The sequence below is a fragment of the Notolepis coatsorum genome, assembly GCF_963971535.1.
Source record: "Notolepis coatsorum genome assembly, chromosome: 11".
Lineage (NCBI taxonomy): Eukaryota > Metazoa > Chordata > Actinopteri > Aulopiformes > Paralepididae > Notolepis > Notolepis coatsorum.
Window position 1 is genome coordinate 40,548,432 of NC_140175.1, and position 23,341 is coordinate 40,571,772.

The window sequence follows — 23,341 nt, forward strand, 5'->3', positions numbered from 1 at the left end:
CCAGATCCGTGACGCGCACGGTTGTCCCCGACGCCGAAATAGCGCCGAGATACGCGGTGAGCTACTGGAGCTCCCGATTGGCTGTTTCTTCTGTTCAACCAATTCAAAATGTAACAAAGCTCCTGATTGGCTCCTACAGCACACAAATTAAGGTATTGAAAAACAGTATCATTTTGGTATCTGTATTGAATCTAGGGCTGTCTTAAATACTTCGAAGCTTCGTTCGATGGCACAAGCTTCGAACATTAAATTTTTTTTTTTTTTTTTTTACACTCCTGTGTGTGTGCATGGGGCCATTGGGTCATTGGGTGGGGCCGGGGGACAAATACACTGGAGGAAAGTAACCCAGCTCAGCACTGCCCAAATTATATCATCACTATTGCCTGTTTGAAGGATATCATCCTCAAACACATATACACCACCTACACGCCTATTCTCAGTCCTTGCCCCACAATGGTGAAATGAACTACCCACCCCAGTTAGGACAGCCGAAACCCCGTCCAATCTTTCGCCGTCGACTAAAGACGCACTTTTTCAACCATTATCTGAAATAAAATTAAAAAAATACATTTAAAAAATCTAACCCTAACTAACCTTACTGTCATGCACTTGTCCTAATAAACTAACCTACACTGTAACACGCAACACTTTGATGAATATTGTTACTCAGCTGATAGAGTTGTATCCTTCCTGATGACCTGTCGTACAGAACTTGTAAGTCGCTTTGGATAAAAGCGTCAGCTAAATGACTAAATGTGAATGTAAATGCTTTGTAGAATTCCACACATAAGAAAGAAAGATACTGGGATGAATAAACAAAATAGGAAATAAAATGTAGAAATGCATGCAATACATAAATAAATATGAATCTCCATATATGAAATAGAACATTTAGATAAGGTGCTACTGAGATGTTTTGGTGAGTTCTTTGTTTTTTTTGTGGAAGTAGCCCTTCTTAAAAATGCATGAACATTCACTGATAATTGGTCTGTTCTACAAGATCTACATTGCCGGACCATGTAGAATCCGGACCTTGTAGACTGACATAATTCTGTGCATAGTTTAGTCTACACAGGCCATATTTCAAATAATCAAAATCTTACTTCATTCATCTTAAACATTCTTGATTTGGGGGATTGGTAGTTCCCATGTTCAAACGACAACAGCGATCCACCTTGAATTAAATCACACAGCCGTGTTGGCTGCGTCACAGTCACGAAAGGGGCTACTTAATTCATTAATCCAATCCACTTTATTTATAGAGCACATTTAAAAACAACAAAGTTTACCAAAGTGCTGTACAAGTCCCACAACATAAGATTAAAAATAAAAAATAAATATGGATTTTTTTTTATTCGAAGCTTCGAATTAAAATCGAAGCTCGGCCCCGAAGCTTCGATTGCCAAAAAAAAATTCGAAGGTCAGCCCTAATTGAATCCTGTGTATCCCGACACCCAGGCCTATTACACCCATGTATTCTTGTGTGTATGAGTGTGAACCAGAGTGTCTCTGCATGTGTGTCAGCATGCACATGTTGTCTCTTTATACAGTTCACACACACACACACACACACACACACACACACACACACACACACCATTAGCTGCAGGCCTACACAAATCCCCCCTCACATGAACAGCTATTGGGTGCAATCATCACATCACATTACATAAGCGCTACAGGCTGCATGCAATACATGTGTGCTGCAGATGCAGTGCCAACAAGTCTTCACGCTCGTGTAATCCCTTTTAAAGCTCTTCCACCATTAACTCAACTTTGGGTAGTCTCTCATTCCTCCCGCGGGCCATTCTCCCCATGGGGCAGTGCTCCCCATTAGGAGCACACAAAGAAATGTAGGAGCACAGTGAAGGATTTGGAGTTAAACACTTTGATCGCCGGGGTTAAATTCATAATTTACCATCCCTCGCCAGCCCTATTTAACATGGAGAAGTTCCCCTTCTTTGCAGGGCTATAACTTTTTAAATTGTATTGCTAAATTGACATTATTATGGCCCATTCAACGTCTTATATCTATTGTTCAGGGTGTAGCAACGTTATACTTTTTCATTCACATATTCATACTAAAATACGGTCTAAAGTATAAGTATGTTTTTATCGTTTTCTGCAGCTTTCTCCAGAACTTGATTTATAGCCCTAAATACATTATATTGATGATCAAATACAGTTTGGTAGGAATCTGTGCGAGATAAAAAAAAATGTCAACTGTACGTGCTTCTAGGAGTTACTACGTATGATCCGATGTTGACCGGATGGGGGGGGGGGGGGGGGGGGCTCGTTTATAATTCCGTGGGCAACGTTATATCATTCATCTAGTGTGGGTGATATGATCATTAGAGCAGTTAGTATCGAAGACGTTAACAAATAACGCTGAAACTCACCGTAGCTTCCTCGTAGCGTTGGGAGATGAGCGTGGAACAGAATTTTTTCTATTATGGGATGTCGAAATATCCGATCCATTTCCAGGTTGTATAATAGTATATACGTCCAAATCATGTTGTTTATCGAGTTATTGGTAACGGATCACTATCCGTTGTGATCAGCTCGAGTCCTGGGACTATTAGCGAGTGATCGGACCGAATTGAAATGAGCACCAGCTTCCACTTCCTGTTTCTGCCCTGGGCGATCCGCCGATCGGCCACCAGATGGCGCTCTTGAACCGTTGTAGAGTTGAGAGGGGCTCAACAGTACATCTCAACAGGGTCTCAACAGTACATTTTTGAAATATTGATATCAAAGACGCTGTCCAGCGTCTTCGGCAGAATGAGCATGGCCGGGAAAGACGTGTTTCAGCGTTTCCGGCGATTAAAGTGTTAACAAACTATTTATTACATGCATTATTATACTGTGCAGTGTTTCCCACAGGATTTTCAGAGACTATGGTGGGTGAACCTCCGACCCTCTAAGGGGGTACGGGAGCATGCACCCCCTAACTTTTTTTTGTTGTACATTTTAAAGTTAAATGCATCAATCTGGTGCACTTTGAGAGCAAAATAAAGAGGCTAGATCTATGATGAACTTTGTGCTCAAAACACAAAATTGACTAACTAGTGCTTCCCAATCCTCTTCTCGAAGCACCCCAGCCGTTCAATGTATTTGTTAAATTCCACCACCAGCACACCTGATTCAACTTAACTAGCCCTTTATTAGTTGAATCAGGTGTGCTGGTGGTGGAATTTAACAAATGCATGGAACGGCTGGGGTGTCTCGAGGAGAGGTTTGGGAACCACTGGACTAGAGCATACATTTGAGCCATCAAAGAAAAGAAGCAAAAGTGGTTACCTGTGTTGAACTGGTTTATTTTTTAGAAAATAAAGAAATATAGTGGATTACTATTACGACTACTACCACTGCCAATAATACTGATACATCCCTATTGGCAAACTTTATATTAAAAAAAATGTATAAAAAATTTATTTTTTTGGTTCATTATACAACTGTGGCGGGCCGCCACAGTCTAGGTCAGTGGTTCTCAAACTTTTTACACCAAGTACCACCTGAGAACAGGGTTTCCGTTAGAAAAAATTGTTGCCGGCCTCAGTGTCCGGTAGATTTCAATCTACCGGTCAAATGAGAGAAATTCCGGTCAGAGTTTATTGAGCTTAAAAACAATTGATAGGCAAAAGAATGACAACAAAACAAAAGAATGACATCATCAAGGCATGTAGATTTATAATATTTTTACTTAAAACTAGGCTACTTTTGCGTATAAAGTCATTATATTCCAAATAAAATAAGTCCCGAGACTCGTGCTGCTGCCGACTTTAAATCAAATAGGTGTCTGTGGGCAGTCGCCCGACATTAATAAACAGTCTGTTATAATCACATTTTTATGAGCTAACGAATTCCGTTATATTGGACATTTGTATTAATTATATCAAGCGAAGAACTGAGAAATTTGACAGAGAGACGGCAACATTATCGTGGGTTTGCGTGACGACTCTCTCTCTCTCCACCTCCCAATGACTTATTTGCGAGAGTATGTCGATGCAGAGCAGCAGATTCAGCTGTTATTGGCTCTTTTCTGGGGACCGCACAGCAGCGCCCCCCACCCAACATTGAATTGAAAATGGCTGAATTGGAGTACTGCTGGAGTACTGCATTGTGCTGCTGCTGCTCCGGCTCTGCAGCTTCACAAAAGTTCGCACACCCAGCACTAAGCTCTCGCTGACGACGTCGTTGTCATTATTAGAAGCAACGATGAAACAAATGTAATGATTGTTTCGTTCATCGCATAGGCTATTTAATTTTAGCCTATTTTAACACTTTGGGTGCCGGGAAACGCCTAAACACGTCATTCCCGGCCATGCTCAAGTTGCCGAAGACGCCTTACAGCGTCTTTAATGTCAATATTTCAAAAATCTGGGATCGGATTCATATGTCCCCTCCGCTGGCCTGAGATCCACCAGGAGGACCCACTGAGCTCTCTGGCGGTTCAGGAGCGCCATCTGGTGGCCGATCGGCGCAATCGCTTAACACACTACATAGCGATCGATTGCCAATAACTCGATAAACATGATTTGGACGTATATACCATTATACAAGCTGGAGATGGACCGGGTAAATCTACATCCCATAATGATAAAATGTCTACTCTACGATGATCGCCCAACGGCGCGCGGAGACTGGGGTGAGTTTTGGCGTGTAAAGTTACCGTCTTCGATACTAACTGCTATTATCAACATTTGACCCACATTAGATGATTGGTATAACGCTGCCCACGGAATTATAAACGCCCCCTAGCCCATCCGGTCAACATCAGATGACGTGTAGTAACTTCTAGAAGTACGTCTAGTTGGAATTTTTTATATCGCGCTGATTGCCATAAAACTGTATTGCATCATCAATATAATGTATTTGGGGCTATAGATCACGTTCTGGAGAAAGCTGCAGAAAGAGATGAAAACATACTTATACATTAGACCATACTTTACTATGAATATGTGAATGAAAAAGTTTAACGTTGCTACACAATGAACAATACATATATCACTTTGAATGGGCCCTAATAATGGCAATGTAGCAATAGAATTTAAAAAGTTATAGCCCTGCAAAGAAGGGGACTTTCTCTATAGACAAATAGAGCCGGCAACCTACGGTTGATAATGAATTTAACCCATGGCAGCCAAAGTGTTAATACAATTCAAATAATCAAATTGTGCTTAGACTCAGGGAATTATTTTCACCGGACATTAAGACCGGAGAGATTAAATATGTCGGACTTCAACAGATTTTGCCGGTCAAATACCGGTAATTACCGGCTAACGGAAACGCTGCCTGAGAACGTAGCTGGCTCTCCAAGTACCACCATATGACCGGCGTTAAAATACAGTCTATTCAGCTATGCACAGTTCACGCAGGAGGCAAATGTATTCCTAATACCATTATTTATTGTTAACTTTTGTCAGACACAGCCACAATGTACAAAGGGATAGCACTAGAACTAGCAAACGCTTCCACACAACTCATACAATGCAAGGGGCATTGAGAACATAATAACTAACATTAATTCTCTCTCTATCTCTCTCTCTCTCTCACACAGCAAGCAATTGTCCGTCATTCTCTCTCACACACGCACACACACACGCACACACACACGCACACACACACACACACACACACATTTAGTTACAAAAATTTTATTTCCTGCATTCTGTTGCAGGAATTTTAGAAATTTTACCCTTTAAATGCCAGTGTTTCTGATCACAAATTATTGTAAAAAATAAAAGAAAACACATATTCAATACATTTTTGAATGTTTACCCTTTAAATGCCAGTTTGTGTGATGGCATCACAAATTATTGTTAAAAAAAACACAAAAAAAGTAAAATATTTTCAATATATCAAATGCAAAGTACATTTTTCTGGGGGGGATTATTACAGGCTAGGCATGTGTCAATGATTAGCAGCAATACAGATTTTGATGGATTTTTTGTAATGTCAGATTTAACACCAACTCTTTTCAGAAAAGTGGGAGTACTTCATTTTTTATCTGAGATTACAAAAAAATCTAAAAATAAATTGTTATGATCAGGCTGAAGTTGAATTAAAGATTTATGACTGTTTAGACTGCATTACTCTCTGTCACAGTGATCTCCTGGTTGTTCCCCACTTAGGTTATCTAACTATCGCGCCACCGCAACCAGAAACACTGGCCTGGCCTGCTTCTACGTTTTTTTGCTTTTTTGTAAATGTTTTCAAGTACCACCAGCAGTACCACCAAGTACCACTAGTGGTACGCGTACCACAGTTTGAGAACCACTGGTCTAGGTAATTAATGGGAAACACTGCTGTGTGTGTGTGTGCATACTAGGGGTGGGACGGTTCACAAAACTCACGGTTCGGTACGTACCTCGGTTTTGTGGTCACGGTTTTCGGTTCGGTTCGATGTATTGTTTTTTATAAAAATATACCAGAATCGGCATAAAATATATATAGCCTAAAAATAATCCAACTTTTCAGTTATTCTCAAGGACGTAGTCATGCAAAAACTTAAAGAATGAGGCAGTTTGACATCAGGCACATCATTTTACCACGAGGAGGAAGTGTTTACAGCCTTAAATAATGTTTGGCACACAAAGACCGAACTGACACCATACATCAAACTAACACACACACACACTGTACTTTTTAAAAACAACACTGCTCTGTTCATTCTATTTTTTTTTTTTTTTTTTAAATACGTACATTATCTGTCTACATTTATTTAGACTAACATTATTTAAATATTGAGTGCAACTGTGGTGGATTACATAATTCGGTGAGTTGGAACTATCTATGGGTTGGCGCGGGTCCCCACGGACATTTTAGCGTGTGGGACCATCAGCTTAGGAGGAGTTCATAACATCAACAAGGAGCACGAAAGCAGCAATAGTCCCGGTTGGAGTTAGTAAAACACAGTTGTATGTTAGCCTTCTTGGATGTTGAATAAACGCCTATCATTGTCTTTAAACACCCCGCCTCTTAGACTCTCATTTCCTCCTCTGCTAGCTAGTACTGTATGTGTCTGATAAAGAGATAGGTATATATGGATGAAAAGGCATGTGTCTGATAGGGATATATTTAAAATATTGTATAATTGGCTGATATGAACATAGATAATGTATGTAAAAGCTAAATAGTATATTATGCTGTATTGTATTATTGTATTGTATTATGAATTCATTCATAAGGAGTATATATTTTTATATTGTATTATGAATTTGATTAGGGTTTTTATTGTTGTTTTAATTGTCTGTATGACATGTAAATGTTGAGTGTATAAGGGTTTTTATTGTTTTAATTGTCTGTATGACATGTAAATGTTATGAGTGTATAAGGGTTTTTATTGTTGTTTTAATTGTCTGTATGACATGTAAATGTTGTGAGTGTATAAGTCTGTAACTGTATTTTATGTGTTATGGACCCCAGGAAGAATAGCCCCAGCACTGCTGTGGCTAATGGGGATCCAAATAAACTTAAACTAGCTACGGTAACATTTTGTTGACTGTATTAGCTGGGGCTAGCGGGGCTACCATAGTTAAAACGTGCGTTTGTGTTGTACAAACTGCTAACGCTATAGCCTGTACGCTGCGACGAGATCGTCGCAAATTGCCCCCTAATTTGGCCGGTGCGAATGAAAAATTATATCTACTCGCAAGCTTGCGAATAGTGATTTCACCCCTTCATTCGCATTTCACTACACTAACATTAGCCTACAACCAGGGCTGTACAGGCGACATAATGTTGCGGTTGTAATTTCATTAGACAGACCAGCGCGGACATTTAATAACATGCAATTTAATTGACACGAGCAATGGGCTAACGTTAGCTGGTGGTCCCGAGTGAAGCAGGGACGGTGGAAAAGTGAGGAAAGGGGGTGGGTTATATTGACAAGTGACAACGCTTGACAACAGAAGTTTAAACATAACTTCATATTTATTAGTTATTCGTTTCTGTATATCATCGACCACTGTGACTTTCCATCTCCGTGTTAGACTCTTCCTGTTTACATTCGAGTGTGACGTCATCACCTACGGCAGCTTAGACGATCAAAACGCGAACCTAGAACAAAACCCGGGGGGGGGGGGCTGGCTCTCTTGTGCGTTCTCGCCCCCTCTCTCTCTCTCGCTCTCTCTCTACATTCAATGATTTAAAGTAGCCAAACGTTACAGACAGTACAAATACTAACTGGATAGTTGATGATAAACATTTAATTTCATTATCTGAAATATTCTAAAATCATTAAGTCTGCTATAAGCCATTATCCCTTTGTGTGTAATTATTATTTTCTCACAGTAGTATATATATATATATATATATGTGTGTGTGTGTTTGGCTAAAGTGGATAGAAAACACAGTACTGTGCAAAAAAAAGGGCACCCAAGAGTTTTTATATAAATAGTCTTAGATGTAAATAATTTTTTTTATTAGTGTGTCAGTAGACTACTCTTAGTACATTTTCATTAAATTATTTTTTAAAGCATCTTCATGGTTTAATAATGCAAACATATGTTGCAGGGACTTATTATAATCATCATATTGGCGTGACTGTATGCATCAAAGGGTTAAATCAAGCATTTTTAAGTGCTTTAGGAAATGTCAAAATATTGCGATATATATTGTGTATCGTGATATGGCCAAAAAATATCGCAATATCATTTAGAGGCCATATCGCCCAGCCCTACTATAATGGTAAAATAGTTATTTAAAAATTTGCCCCTAAAAAATATTATTTGCCCCTAAATTTCTCATTTAGGGGCAAGTGTGCCCCTAGTGAAAAAGCTTAGCGTACAGCCCTAAGATGTGTGTAGGCCTATGTAATGTTAATGGCTATGTTTTTAAAGTCGTAATGAAGATTGATTTATATTGTGCTTGCCATTTTTACACAAACTGACTAGCACCTGGCTGCAGTGCTGCTGCTGCTGCCTGCAGCCAGCGCTCGCTCACCTCTCCCGGCTCCGTGCCAAATGACGTTTTTTTTTTATATTTGCGCATCCCCGGAACCGTACAATACACAGACGCCCCGTACCGTGGAGGTCGTGCCGAACGGTACACGGTTCGGTTGCGTACCGTCCCACCCCTAGTGCATACTAAGGGACGCACATCTGTGCAATAGCACATACCACCAAAATCATTGGCACAGTGAGTGAATATGGGGGTGAGACACTGCTGAGTGAATACAGGGGATGATCACACAGACTTCCTCCACAGCTGCTCTGCACGCTCCACTGTTATCAGCCTAGTTCTGCTGCTGGAGTCTTCCGTACAGCACAGATACTGAGGCTGTAGATTGCGGTGTTGTTGTGTTCTGATAACACAATGGAATCGGTTGAATTGAGGGCGTCTATCTACAACGCATCAGTTTTGACTGTCTGCAAACAAACCCGTCTTATCGTATAGGATGGAAGGGGCCAACTAGCTAACCAGACATACACATAAAGGAAAAAACCCAGCTCACTTGAGCTGTTATGTCTGAAAATCGCTGTAGAGTTTACATTCCAGAGGCATAGCATGCGATTGAGGGCTTAGGTGGGACCCTACCCCCTCCCACCTCTCCCACCATGCCCCTGTCTAGTAGCTGACTAGGCTCCATGTACTCTTCCTGGCCTTCCAGTAACAGATCTGTCGAATCCAGGCTTGATTCTCTCTCCTCTTAACCTTATCCGTGTTAGAAAGTGTGGAATTTGAGAGTAGCCTAGTGGTGCAAAGTTAGTTTTCTTGGACGGTATTAAGCTTGTGTTCGTTTTGATGTAGATCTTTTCTATACCTAGAATATCCATTGGAGATCACCTTAATCTTTTCTGAATACTCCTGTATTGTCACTAAATTCAGCATTTTACTCAAACTATGTATCCAATCTCATTTAATATACAATTGAGCACTATATTACAAGTGTCATTCCTCTATACAACTAATGTATTATAAAGGACACGTGGCCATTCCTTGAAATATTGGATTTCTCATAATTAGATCGGGTACTGAACGTTTATTTAAGCCCTGGGCCATGACCATGTTATGCAGGGTCAGTGGAAATAGTGTTTTTGCCTCAGAGGAACTCTACGAACTTTTCCACCCTGGCTGCTCTTTCTAGTGTTTTTTAGATGTTTCTTGGGTCTGTGGATAGACTCAGGGAATGTGGGCCTGTGCTGCAATAACAGGCAGATTAGCCCAGGCATCGGTCCCTAGTCGCCACAACCCCCCAGCTGTTCTCCAGATGTCTCGACTGTTGACTAACGCCCTGCAGGCCCAGGGGCCAAACGTAATCACCCTCCTAAACCACCACCAGCTCTATCTTTAGAGGAGTGCTCTTGTTTGTGTCTGTCGGCGAGGAGCTGTTGAATGTGAATGTGAGTGTGCGTGTATGACATAGAGCGAATCAGCGGCTTGTGTGTCTTTGAGGAGTTTTGGAGAGGACGGAGCTCTTCAGAGGGGAAATGCTTCTTGCCATTTAATTCTTTTTCTGCCCTCCTGGGTTTCTCTCCGAGGCTACACAGTGTTTCCTCCTCTGCTTTTAGCCTCTCACTATGACCTCAGCTCGTGGAGCGAGGGATAGGGATTGTGGAACGACTGTGCTGCTCTCAGTGCAATCACAACCCAACTTTATTTGCCAAGTAAATTTTTCATGGACCAGGAATTTAACGCTGTGGTCAGTGCAGACGAAATGTGGGCCTCCCTGCAGACATGAATGATTAACTAATATAACATGGAGGGAAAAGGTTATTAACGGGGCCTTTCACCTAGGGCTGCTCGATTGTGGCAAAAATCACGATTATTTTTATTGATATTGAAATCATATAAGATATATAATATAACATCAGTGTTTCCCACAGGATTTTGTGAGACTGTGGTGGGTGAACCTTGGCCCTTCTAGGGGGGTCCGGGGGCATCCCCCCCCCCCCCGGTAACTTCTTTAATTTTTTTCTACATTTTAAAGTTGAATGCATCTATCTGGTGCACTTTGAGAGCAAAATAAAGAGGCTAGATCTATGATGAACTTTGTGCTCAAAACACAAAATCGACTAGACTAGTGCTTCCCAATCCTCTCCTCGAAGCACCCCAGCCGTTCAATGTATTTGTTAAATTCCACCACCAGCACACCTGATTCAACTTAACTAGCCCTTTATTAGTTGAATCAGGTGTGCTGGTGGTGGAATTTAACAAATACATGGAACGGCTGGAGTGTCTCGAGGAGAGGTTTGGGAACCACTGGACTAGAGCATACATTTGAGCCATCAAAGAAATGAAGCAAAAGTGGTTACCTGTGTTTACTTTTTAGAAAAAAAAATATATATACTGGATTACTATTACGACTACTACCACTGCCAATACTACTGATACATCCCTATTGGCAAACTTTATATAAAAAAAATATTGTAAAAAAGAATATATATATATTTTTTGTATATTTTTTTGGTTCATTATAAAACTGTGGCCGCCACAGTCTAGGTAATTAATGGGAAACACTGCATCATAAGATGACTGGTGACGACTGAATTTGTTTTTGTTCTTCTCAACCAAAGGTCGGAGAGGACCTTTCTGTCATCTTCTACAAGTTACCAAAGACGATTCAAAATAACTGGAGGAAAGCGCCGTGGCTCCCTCCTCCCTCTCGAGCTGAAACTACTGTTGGTTTGAGGGGGAGGCACTGAGCACACCTTGCCTTTAAACTAATTCCCAACACAGTTGATTTCTATTCTGCAGTGGTAACATTTTAAACGGTCTCCTATGTTACATCTGCATGCCACGACACAGCGTGCGGTGCAACTTAACAATACCTCTAGTTTGTTTTTTGCCACCTCAACACTTTCCCAGCAAAAAACACCACATCCTTCATCCTTCAGGCAAGTCTGAACAAAAGCAGAGCTTACTTCTGGTGTTCTTCCTCTCCCTTTTTGTTTCTACAGCAACGCCTCAACCTTTTGAATGCTCCCCCCCTTATGAGGCGAAGGCCACATAGCAGTGTTTCTTTAAACTATGGATTTAAAGAAACACTTTAATAATGACAAGAGTCGTTATTTTGAATATGTTTGGTCCCAGGGAGGGGAGAAAGGTTCAATTCTGATCCCAGGCTGAAAATATTTGAGAATCGCCATATTACGGAAATGTTGGGTAAAAAGGATTGGAAGGATTGCACAAGAAAAAACAACAAGGCACTGCCTTGCATTTTGGATTATCCCGACCCTAAAATGATCTGCTGTAAGTATGACATTTTTATCCTAAGATGCGCTTCACCTACTGTGAAAGAATCCCGGCAATGAGAGCAGCATTTCAAACCTAGCTGCTTCCTCTTCTCTCCCATTTCCTCTCATCTCTGCATGCATCTTTCATGCATGTGGCACCATCAAAACCACATACAAAATAGAAGAGGAGGTGAGAATAAAAGAGCCATTTCAAACTATTGTAGCTCACCACCCAACCCCAGGTGGCCAAACATTGTTCGTTCCTCCCCCTCATCTGCCGCAGGGGGGAAAAGAGGGAACAGCCTTCTTCTCTTTTATGCTTTAATGAGCTTCCCCGCCTTACATAAACGACATGCCTTTGAAGGTACAGTACGCAGGCTTCAGCCCTCTGGGAACCAAGGCACACTGGAAAGAATATGTGGCTTCTGTGGGAAAGGCCCTGGCATTCAAACAGGTCCAGTTGGAGCTACTGTATATGGGGGCTTAAGCCGCTGACGTGACTTGCATGTTCAGTTCAGGATGGCTGTTTTTCTTATCTTTATATTTTTTTCAATGGGAGACATTATTACATTGGCTACTTCCAAAGATGAGCTACAAGCGCTGAGCTATCTAGATTCACCAGGCAATTGGTCAGGTTTTTGAGCAAATTCCAAAGCAGTATATTTTCCATGCTTGAGGTTTATCAGTGGCTTCCAATAGCTGTATGTTATAAACCTCTCTAAAACCCAGGAAATACCCTGAATAGGTTCAGCCTCTGTGCAGAATATTTCCCCACTCCACAGCACTATCATTGATGTCACGTGAAATCCTCTTAACTCCTTAACTGTAATCTCTAAAAAACTGACACTGGAGATCCAAGGTTTTTGTCTGACAGCAGCAGTGTGGACAACCATCATCCTCTATTAAATGCCCTTCACTTGTCCAAGCCTGTCTTCCATCCAAACCAGAAGGAGGGGGGGGGGGTCTTGGCCTGGGACCAGCTCAGAGGTTCGAACAGTGAAGTGACGGAGAGCAGCAGACACAAGCCCAGTCCCGTCTAGCCTCCCCAGCCCCGCCAAGTTCCCCAATAACAGGAAGGGCATTACAGAGCATGACCCTCTGCCTCGGCCCCAACTCAACAATAACTCCTCCACACGGCTGTTACTACCAGAGCTTTGTTTTATGAGGCAATCCTTCTATGAGTCTACTGTCAAAGTTATCCCATTGTTAACCGGGATGGCTTATTATCTATGTCTACCACTCGCTTCTACAAGCCATGACCCATTGTTGCCGAAGGGAAGTAGTTTGAGGCGACAGATGGTTAAGTCAACAGGCTTGGGGTTATGTAGATTGACAATGGTGTTCGATCTATATGGATTTTTCAAAGGAAGATGCCCATATAGAGTAGGGCAACATTTTGGGACACAAAAACATTTATTTTCTTTAGTAGATCTGCACTCTAGGCCTCTACATATTACTTTAATATATGAAAACAAATTTATCAAACTAAATACATTTATTGAAAATAAAAATAATTTTTTTGGAATCAATTGACACTTGCGCGATTGGCACACATTAATCGATCTATCACTAGTGTTAACTCGAGTTGTTCATGAGGGGTTTTCATCTAAAAATAAATTGCATAATGTCAATTCCTCACACACAGATTGTAAGTGAAGTGTATGGAGAAAAGAGAGATTTGATTTGAAATGATGGACCTCTGCTTCAATGCTACGGGTTCAGATACAGACTACAGCTACACAGTACTATGTTTATATTTCGACCATATCTCTCCTTCCAGAAGGCTGTAGGCTGCAGTAAGTGGGCCAGTAGAGAGAACGTCCCTTGCTGTTTGTGTTCCACACTATATATAGCAGCAGTATGAATGTGATGAACTAGCTCTTTCCATGTAGAAACTTTGTTACATGACTTCAGCGAGCTTATACAGCACATTTAAAGCTTGTCCTGCTGTCTTTGAGTGTACTGTGAAGCTCAGAAGTCCTGCTGTCTTTGGGTGTACTGTAAGGCCTTGTCCAGACTAAAACGATTTTGATCTGTTTCGTTTTCGTTTTAAGGTTTCCGTAAAAACTAAAACGTCTCAAGATAATAAGTGCATGCCACAAATTTACAAAATAAATGTCTTTCCTGTTTCTTTTATTTTGAAAACCCCCGACCGGAAGTGTTATAGTGTCTGTTGCTAGCAGCTTAACTTGTGTCGGCCGGTTCTGTGCTTTTCGAGCCAACGTAACGTCATTAGTTTCCATAGGAGAGGAGAGAAAGACTGCAACTCTCATGCAGCTAAAAGTACCTGTTGGAATAAATGTATTGATTGATGTTTAACTTGTCCCTGTGTCCAGTCATTTCGACTAGCAAACGTTGTCATAATGTTACCTCAGGATACCACTGTCTATTGTATTTAGTTGGTTAGCTATTTAGCTAATGTGGATAGCATTTTGAATAGCATCAATGCTAGCTGGCTGGCTACAGCTTTATTTACTAAATTATGGAGGCTTTTTAATCGTCAAGGTAAGAGAGGATTTGTCATGATCAACTGAAGGTTGGGAGTGTGTACAGCAGAGCCCCGCTCGCTTCAGACAGAGAGAGCACAGCGCGTGTGTGAGCATGTGTGTGCGCTAGGGTTGTCAGTGTCACGATACCAACATTTTAGTTTCGATACTATACCAATATGAATTTCGATACTTTTCCTCAAAATCGGGGAAACACTCTCAGATGTCATTATTGTTCTTTATTTTAAAACACAACAATGAACAATGACAAGAATAAATAAATTAAATTAAAAGCAATAGCATTCAAAATGCTGGAGAACTTTTTTTGCTCTCAAAACAGTTGCGGAGGTTAGGTTGCTTCTGAGTGGGGGGAGTCACTCTGTGAGCCAAATGCACCAGACGTCTGTAGTTAAAAAAAAATTCAAGGGGTAGAAAAAGTATGGTTGTATTATTATACATTTGTCATAGCAGAGGGCCTAATTAGTTTGAGATACCATAACCTAGAAAACATTTTGATGAGTGAGACTGATTATAGCCTATCATAATCTAGAACTAGGTTATGTCATATTGTAGGCTGTTTAACAAAAATAAAATAGATTTCCGTTGTCTTTATACAGTATGTATGGACAATTGTCAAATGTCTCTGTATAAATCATGTTTGAGACTAAGCTATAGAGATGCACATGTACATCAATTCATTTATGTTGTGGGTAGGCAACAGAGGATGCTGTGTTTATTAGCTTTCAGCACGGCAGTTTAGGCTATGTATAGCTTATTATTAGGCTTTTCAATTTATTTTCTATTCTTGCGAATAGCATTGTGGACATTTTCTAATGCTCGTATAAGGAACTGTAGTCACGAGAGCTAGCATAGCTCGTCCAACGAATGTTGGCATCAATGGCATGACTACAGTACTGATAGGAGCTACTGTAGCACATAACATTAGTTATCACAGCCATCGGCAATCGCAGTGAGGATCTTTATTGATTAACGTTAGCTAGCTAGCTTTAAATAGAATTATAGTTTGCTAGCTATATAAGCTAACGTTAGCCGAGTTTATTCTATGCAAAATGTGCTAGCTAGCTAACGTTAATCAATAAAGATCCTCACTGCGATTGCAGATGGTTATGATAACTAACTAATCGCAGTGAGGATCTTCATTGATTAACGTTAGCTAGCTAGCACATTTAGCATACATTCGTTGGACGAGCTATGCTAGCTCTTGTGACTAGTTTGTTGTTCTTCATTCCAGAAGGTTGCTTCCGGTAAACTAGCGCAATGTCACCACTGACAGCAGCGCTGTGCTCCAATAGGAAGGCATTTGCATGCAAATGTGCAACCCTAGTGTGCGCCTCGGTCGGGATTGTGTGTAAGCTAGTGGTGGAACGATACGCATTCGAGCCGTACACCGTTCGATACGACCTCCACGGTTCGGGGCGTCTGTATCGTACGGTTCAGGGGATGCGCAAATAAAAAAAGAGAACTTCATTTGGCACGGAGCCGGGAGAGGTGAGTGCTGGCTGCAGCAGCACTGCAGGTGCTAGTCAGTTTGTCTAAATGGCAAGCGCAATATAAATCAATCTTCATTACGACTTTAAAAACATAGCCATTAACATTACATAGGCCTACACACATCTAGCTATAACGTTAGCAGTTTGTACAACACAACGCACGTTTTAACTATGGTAGCCCGCCAGCTAATACAGTCAATGAAATGTTATCTACTAGCTAGCAGAGGAGAAAATGGGAGTCTGAGAGGCGGGGTGTTTAAAGACAATGATAGGCGTTTATTCAACATCCAAGAAGGCTAACATACAACTGTGTTTACTAACTCCAACCGGGACTATTGCCGCTTTTCCACTGCATGTTATGAACTTCTAACGTTACCGGAGCTGATGGTCCGTCACGCTAAAATGTCCCTCCGGACCCGCCACCCCATAGATAGTTCCAACTCACTGAATTACGTAATCCACCACAGTTGCACTCAATATTTAAATAATGTTAGTCTAAATAAATGTAGACAGATAATGTACGTATTTTTAAAATAGAATGAACAGAGCAGTGTTGTTTTGAAACAGTACAGTGTGTGTGTTAGTTTGATGTATGCTGCAATTTATATTGATGGTCTAATTTGTTTATTTATTTATTTTAAATAACAGTGACACTTTTCCCTTTGATAAGAAATCCAGCCATATTCCTTTCATTGTATTTCAAATACTGCACTTTAATTTCAAGCGGAAAACTAATCTTTCCATTAAGAACTGACAATCAGGGAATTTAAACATGGTTGACATTGTTTTTTTGTGTTTATATTAACCCATTCTCCGCCATTGACGGATTAAGACGTCATTCCTCGCCATGCTTAATCTGCCAATGACGGATTACGACGGCATCGAGATCAATATTTAATTATTTTTTAATGAGAAGCATGTTTCGATTTTTTTTTTTATCTACTTTTTCTCCCATTTTCTATATTTTCTCCCATCCCAATTTCGTATCATCCAATTCAACCCTCCCCTGTCACGAACGCTGTTTCTTGCACAAGCCGGCTGCAATGTGGACTAAGTCATACATAGCACAAGTCCCCTCCGGTACTTGAGGTAACAGCAGTCTCATCTTTTCACCTGCGCAGCTCGATCTCTCGGTGGCGAGGAGTAACGCGTGGGAGGCTCACGCTGCCCCCGACACTTCCTGATTCTACTGCGCAGGCGCACCAACCGACCTGTAGGAGTCGCTGTCCACAACGCCCGATCCCCACCCATCAGTTTCCCACCCCCTAATACGGCCAATGTGTATTAGTATGAACGACCAGCTAAACTGAAAGCAATGTGGAGCGCTGGGCTCGAACAGGCAAGCCCAGCGTCTCCGTCATTCGTGGCGAGCGCCTTGCCCACTACGCCACGTAGCCGCCCACATGTTTCGATTTTTGAGTGTATATCGAACCGAACCGAAAACCGTTAGCCCAAAACCGTGATACGAACCGAACCGTCGATTTTGTAAACCGTTCCACCCCTAGTGTAAGCACAGCAGAGCCACGCTCCGCTTCAGACAGATAGAGAGAGCACAGCATATGTAAAGCTGTAAAAGCCCGATCAAGCTCAATAGCTGTACATTGTTGTTGTGATGTTTTCACACACGGCGTAAGGGAGAGGTGTGCTATCGCGTCATCGGTTCAGGAGAAGACTCGTATCGCTTGTAAAGATGGTGACGCAATGGTGGGCGTCTTCAGAATTGCGCACTCTGGGAGCTGGTATCAGAAAGTATCGTCTTCAGGCTGCCAGAACGCAGTTCCGTGTGGCAGAACGGTTCAAACGATCAAATACTTTGCCTAAAACGACCAAAATTTTTTTAGTCTGGACATGGCCTCTCGGACGTCTTGCTGTCTTTGAGGATCAGAAGTCTTGCTGTCTTTGGGTGTACTGTAAAGCTCAGACGTCTTGCTGTCTTTTCAGTCGCGAGGGTTTCCCATTCTTTTGAATGGGGGTAGTTATGTTGGACTCTGGCAGTTGTTACTGCATGGGGTTGCTGAATTTAGTGGCAAATATATAGTGACTTCTCAGACAGCTTTTTTTTTTTTGCACATTCTTGTAAGAATGTTCTTGATTTAAAAGAAAAAATTACAGACCTTGCAGGATTATATCTAGATAGTGTTGCACGCTTGTGGTGGGATAATGCTGACAAGCTGACGGTGTCCTTGTTGCCTAGAAATATAAGGTGAATAACCAAAGCCTGTAAAATGGTTGCAAAGCAGTAATCACCCAAAATCTTACTGGCTAGAATTGTATTTGGTGAACTTGAACTTATTGAACTTTCCATCAGGAAGCACTGGCGATGTCATTGGCATAACTCTCTCTTGTAGCCAGCCCAGTGCATGCTAATGAAGGTCTGCTGGGCCTCCTTGGCTGTCTGTCTGTCTGACTGTCTGTCTTATCTATATGGCTGCTATCTGTTTGTCTGACTGACTGACTGACTGACTGACTGGCTGTGCCATCTGTCTGTCCATCCATCTCTCTCTCGTCTCTGTTTGTCTGTCAATCCTGTATGCCAATAGCAATAATGGTAGCAGAGACAAGGATTTGTAACATGTTAGCTATGTTGGTGTTGCAACTTGCAATTCAATGCCAAAGAGATGGTGACTTATGAACCACTAATCCATTGGTCCATGGTCATATCTCTGCTTTGATTGAGCCCCTGCAGAGCCCCTGCATTCCCCAGAGACCCATAGTGACACACGTGACAGATTGAAAGACCTATTTTTTTTATTATTATTATTTCTTTTTCTCAACGCTAAATCAAATGAGCTTTCAAAATCTGTACACTCCTCAATAGATCCCATTGGCTCTATTCTATGTCTGTTTTGTGTTTGATCAATAATAATAATAATGCAGGACTTTGGAGAAGTCTTTATTTGGCACGCATAACACACACATGCAATTGTTGGATCGCCGATGCGATTGAGTCTCTGCAACTTGACCCATCCTGTCGTCCTTCCCCCCAAGGGCAGCCGGGAGCAGATGGGGGCATCGGCGAGGGACCGCGCCCCCGGGGACCTATCCAAGTGCTCCTGCCTGTCTTCGTCAGGGACGCGACAGCGTTAGCGATCTGTTGTGCATGTTTTTCCATTGGGTTTCTCTTATCAGCCGGCAAACTCTTGCGAGCACGGGGAGAATATGCAAACTCCACACAGAAAGGCCTGGGAGATACCCCACCTGGGTACCTGGCAATGCGGAAACCTGGTCCCCAAACGGGAATCGAACCATGGACCTTCTTGCTGTGAGGCGACACTGTGCCCCAGATCAGTGGTGTAGCAGTGCACTACGGCTGGCCCGGCACTGCCCACCACTGCCCACCACACTACAAAATATCAAAAAAGGTTATTCCTGGGCACTGGCACCAGTTCCAACTGCTTGGAGTCTGGATATTTCTGGTTGGGTCTGCACGGTACAAAATAGTGTTGTTTTTCTTTCATACTCAGCACGGTCATTGTTGAATGTGTTAACAGTTAACACTTGAATATTGTAATCTCCCTACCACTTTGAATTGTAACAAATTGTGTCTTACATTAATTGAGGACTGGTATATTATTAAGACATGTTACCCAGACATCTTGAGATATGTCGAGGCCCAACTCTGTCCGACACTTCTGGCCTTCTCTGTATATTTGCTAAAGACCTGGTGCACCACCCCTTGACCCAGGTTTGACCCTACTTATGTCCTCCAGTGCTATGAGCTACAGTAAATCTATATGGTGGAATGTAGGTTCTGTATTCTAATAGTTCCCAGTGACTATTAAATGGCAATTTTGTGAGTTTTGCCCATCCCTACAATATAATGATTTGTCTACTTCAGTAGGATTATTTGAGAGGGCTGTAATGGAGGTTGACTATTTATAATTACTATTCCAGCTTCAGTTTACGGTTACTGGTAAAGAGATTTACGCTCCCTGACATCACCATGGTAACAGCTGTTTTGAACACTTGTTCTGGGTATATGAAGCCTGCCTCTTGTTCCCGTGTGTGTGTGTCTCTCTCAAATGGGCACGATTTGTGAGTGCAGCTCGGTTTTATTTTTAATAAGTGCTTCAGTCTGTGCCACTGAAACAGAAATCTCACTCTGAAATCCGCATTTTTGTGTCACATATATATAAATTTTTTTCAGTACATTTCAAGTATATAAGCTATTACGTTGAAGAATACACACTTAGAGAGGCCAGAGTTAAATTTGTTCTCTCTCTCTCTCTAAACTTCATAACACACAATCTAAAACCCCTCCCTCTCCCAAACCGTTCCTACAACAATTTATTTATGTTGCATGATCATGTACATTTATTTTGTATCATTTTTTTTAACATTTAAATATCAACATTATCTGGCAATCCTCTGTAAATACTATCAAACTCATGTCATCTGGTCTTTTCCGCTCATGCGTGCACACACACACACACACACACACACACACACACACACACACACACACACACACACACACAGATACATTCATAAACGCTGGCGCCATTGACTGAGTAAATATGGGAAAAGAGCGTGGTGCTCAATGAGTTAATACTCAGCACGGCTATTGTGAAAGTGTGACACGTAATCGCTGACTAGATGCAGTGTTGTCTCATGTTACCCCCCTCCTGGCTCAAGTGTACTTTCCTCCCTCAGCGCTTTGTGTGTGTGTGTGTGTGTGTGTGTGTGTGTGTGTGTGTGTGTGTGTTACGGATGGATGGACGGGTGATCAGGGATGGACAAGAAATAGTTTTCGTGAAATGTTTGAGGCCTAGTTACAAGTAGTGTATTACCGAAGAGCCTGCTTCACTGGAAGGCTGTTTTAACTTCCTCTTATCACGTCTGTGTCCATAGTAGTGAATCTGTGTTTTGACGAGCAGCGGTATAGCAATAGGAGCAGCCTGCACTGTCTGACTTACAGGCAGTGTTTTCTCTCCAGTCATTTAGCAGCAGTGGGTCCACACTGCTGGGTGTTTCCCTCACTACTACACACAACCTTTACAAAGTCACTCCACCAAAACCAACAAATACAGGATCATAATCGCTGTACATTTAATCATTTCATGATGCTAGTGTTTGACCAGTCGACCAATGGCTGATATAATGATTTTTTTTTGCATCTCATAAAATAATAAACAATTTAATAATAACAAATGAGACACAAAATGTCTGAACTTTAGTTCACAGATGTTAGCTAGCCAGCTTAGCTGATTGATGACAGCTACATTTACACTTGCTAACATTAGCCTAAATGAACTAAGTTAGCTTCAAATGTAGCTTGACAAAACACTGCTAACCGTTGGATATAAAACATTGCAGTCGTTTTCCTTTAAAAATATCTGAAATTTGGAGCCCTATTTAGCTAACATGATGTGGTCATGTATGGTATGATGTATGGTATGCATGGTATCACCACGCAAACAATGGTAATATAAAATAATCGGGTCAACCACCAGATGGCACTTTTTCATCAAACAAGACATTTTCAAGGGTGCAACCCAAGTCCCCACTCCCCACCTCTAAATACCAAACTACATCCAACTGAAACACTGTTTGTGATCTGTATGCAGTCAGAGGCTCTTGATCAGTGTTGATAATGCTCGTAGTGGCAACTATTGATGACAGAACAAAGGATTGGTTTCAGGTGGAACAGTACAGTAGTAGCAGCATCACACAGTCTCCTTGTATTATTAGCAGTACACACACCATACTGAGCTATCTCGCTCTTGCTCTCGCTCTCTCCTTAATTCTCTGAAAAGGTAACGTTGGGTGAACATGGGATTTGAAAGGGTTGTTAGTCCGTTTTTCTGTCTGTCTGGTTTAGATGTAATAAGATGAGACGTATCGCCACACAATCCCTTTCACCTACTAGCAGACGGTACATCCCTCAACACTCACTACCCCTCTCTTAAATCTTTTTTATAATAATTCATTTATTTTGTATAGCGCTTTTCAAAGACCCAAAGTCGCTGACAATAGGCAAAAAAGAAACGAAGAAAACAAAGAAACATAGAACCACAGGGAAACGGAGAACAATAAGAATACACAGGGGAAAAAAAAAAACAGGAACATAAAACCACGAGTAACGGATAACAAATACGGGAGTGAGTAGGGGAGACAGTCGGGAAGAGAGTAAGGGAAAACCAAGGGGGGGTGGGGGGGGGGCAGAAGAGGAAAGAACGTAGGGCAGGGGAAAATGGTGGTGGGTTGGAGCGGAGGAGGGTGGTTATGGGTAAGGAAGGTTGAATGCTAGGGAGAACAGGTAGGTTTTGAGTCTGGATTTGAAGGTGGAGAGTGAGGGAGAGTCTCTGATGGTCTGAGGGAGGGAGTTCCAGAGTCTGGGTGCAGCTCGTGAGAATGCCCGGTCACCGAAACGTTTGAGTTTGGATGACTGGACAGTGAGGGAAAGAGTGGAAGAGGACCGGAGGGAACGGGTGGGGTGGTAGGGGGGGGCCAGGCTATGGAGGGCTTTGAAGGTGAGGAGTAGTGTTTTGAAGTTGATGCGTTCCTTGATCGGGAGCCAGTGGAGGGAGTGGAGGACAGGAGTGATGTGTTCGCGGGACCGGGTATTAGTGAGGAGGCGGGGGCGGCTGAGTTTTGGACCATCTGAAGTTTATGGAGGGAGCGGGAGGTGATGCCAGTGAGGAGGGAGTTACAGTAGTCCAGGCGGGAGGAGATGAAGGCGTGTATGAGGGATTCAGCAGCAGGGGGGGAGAGGCAGTGACGGATTTTGGCGATGTTGCAGAGGTGAAAATATGAAGTTTTGACAATGGAGCGGACATGGGGGTCAAATGAGAGGGTGGGCTCTTGCTGCACCAGGTGAATTTTCAGTGTAGTGCTGCTGATCTTTCTCTCCCTCTCTGTTTTGAAAATGTCAATAACAATGTTGCTGTGTTGTTTTGGTGATGTTGTCCTTTATGTTCTCCCTCTCTTTATTTTATGTGTGTTTTTAATTGCTGATAATGTTGTTTCTGTGTGCAGGCTGCCAAGGGTTACATCCTGCTTTTTGACGTGCTGGGGGGAGGAGAGGACAAGTACCTATACGAGCCTTTATACCCCAGGTGAGACACACACACGCGCACACCACCTCTCTCACTGGATTCCAGAGCGAGCCTTCTGTTTGAGCTAGATTTCTAGACAAACATTTAATTTAATCACAAAAGACACA

At 42.0% G+C, this 23,341-nt stretch overlaps 1 protein-coding gene across 1 annotated transcript in view; it reads left to right on the forward strand.

Moving 5' to 3' along the window:
• ric1 (RIC1 homolog, RAB6A GEF complex partner 1) overlaps positions 1 to 23,341 on the forward strand; it is a 146,757-nt gene that overhangs the window by 72,849 nt on the left and 50,567 nt on the right. Inside the window, exon 3 of the mRNA XM_084324223.1 lies at positions 23,155 to 23,234. Within this exon, the coding sequence (XP_084180349.1) occupies positions 23,155 to 23,234 (80 nt within the window). The remainder of the gene's footprint in view (positions 1 to 23,154; positions 23,235 to 23,341) is intronic.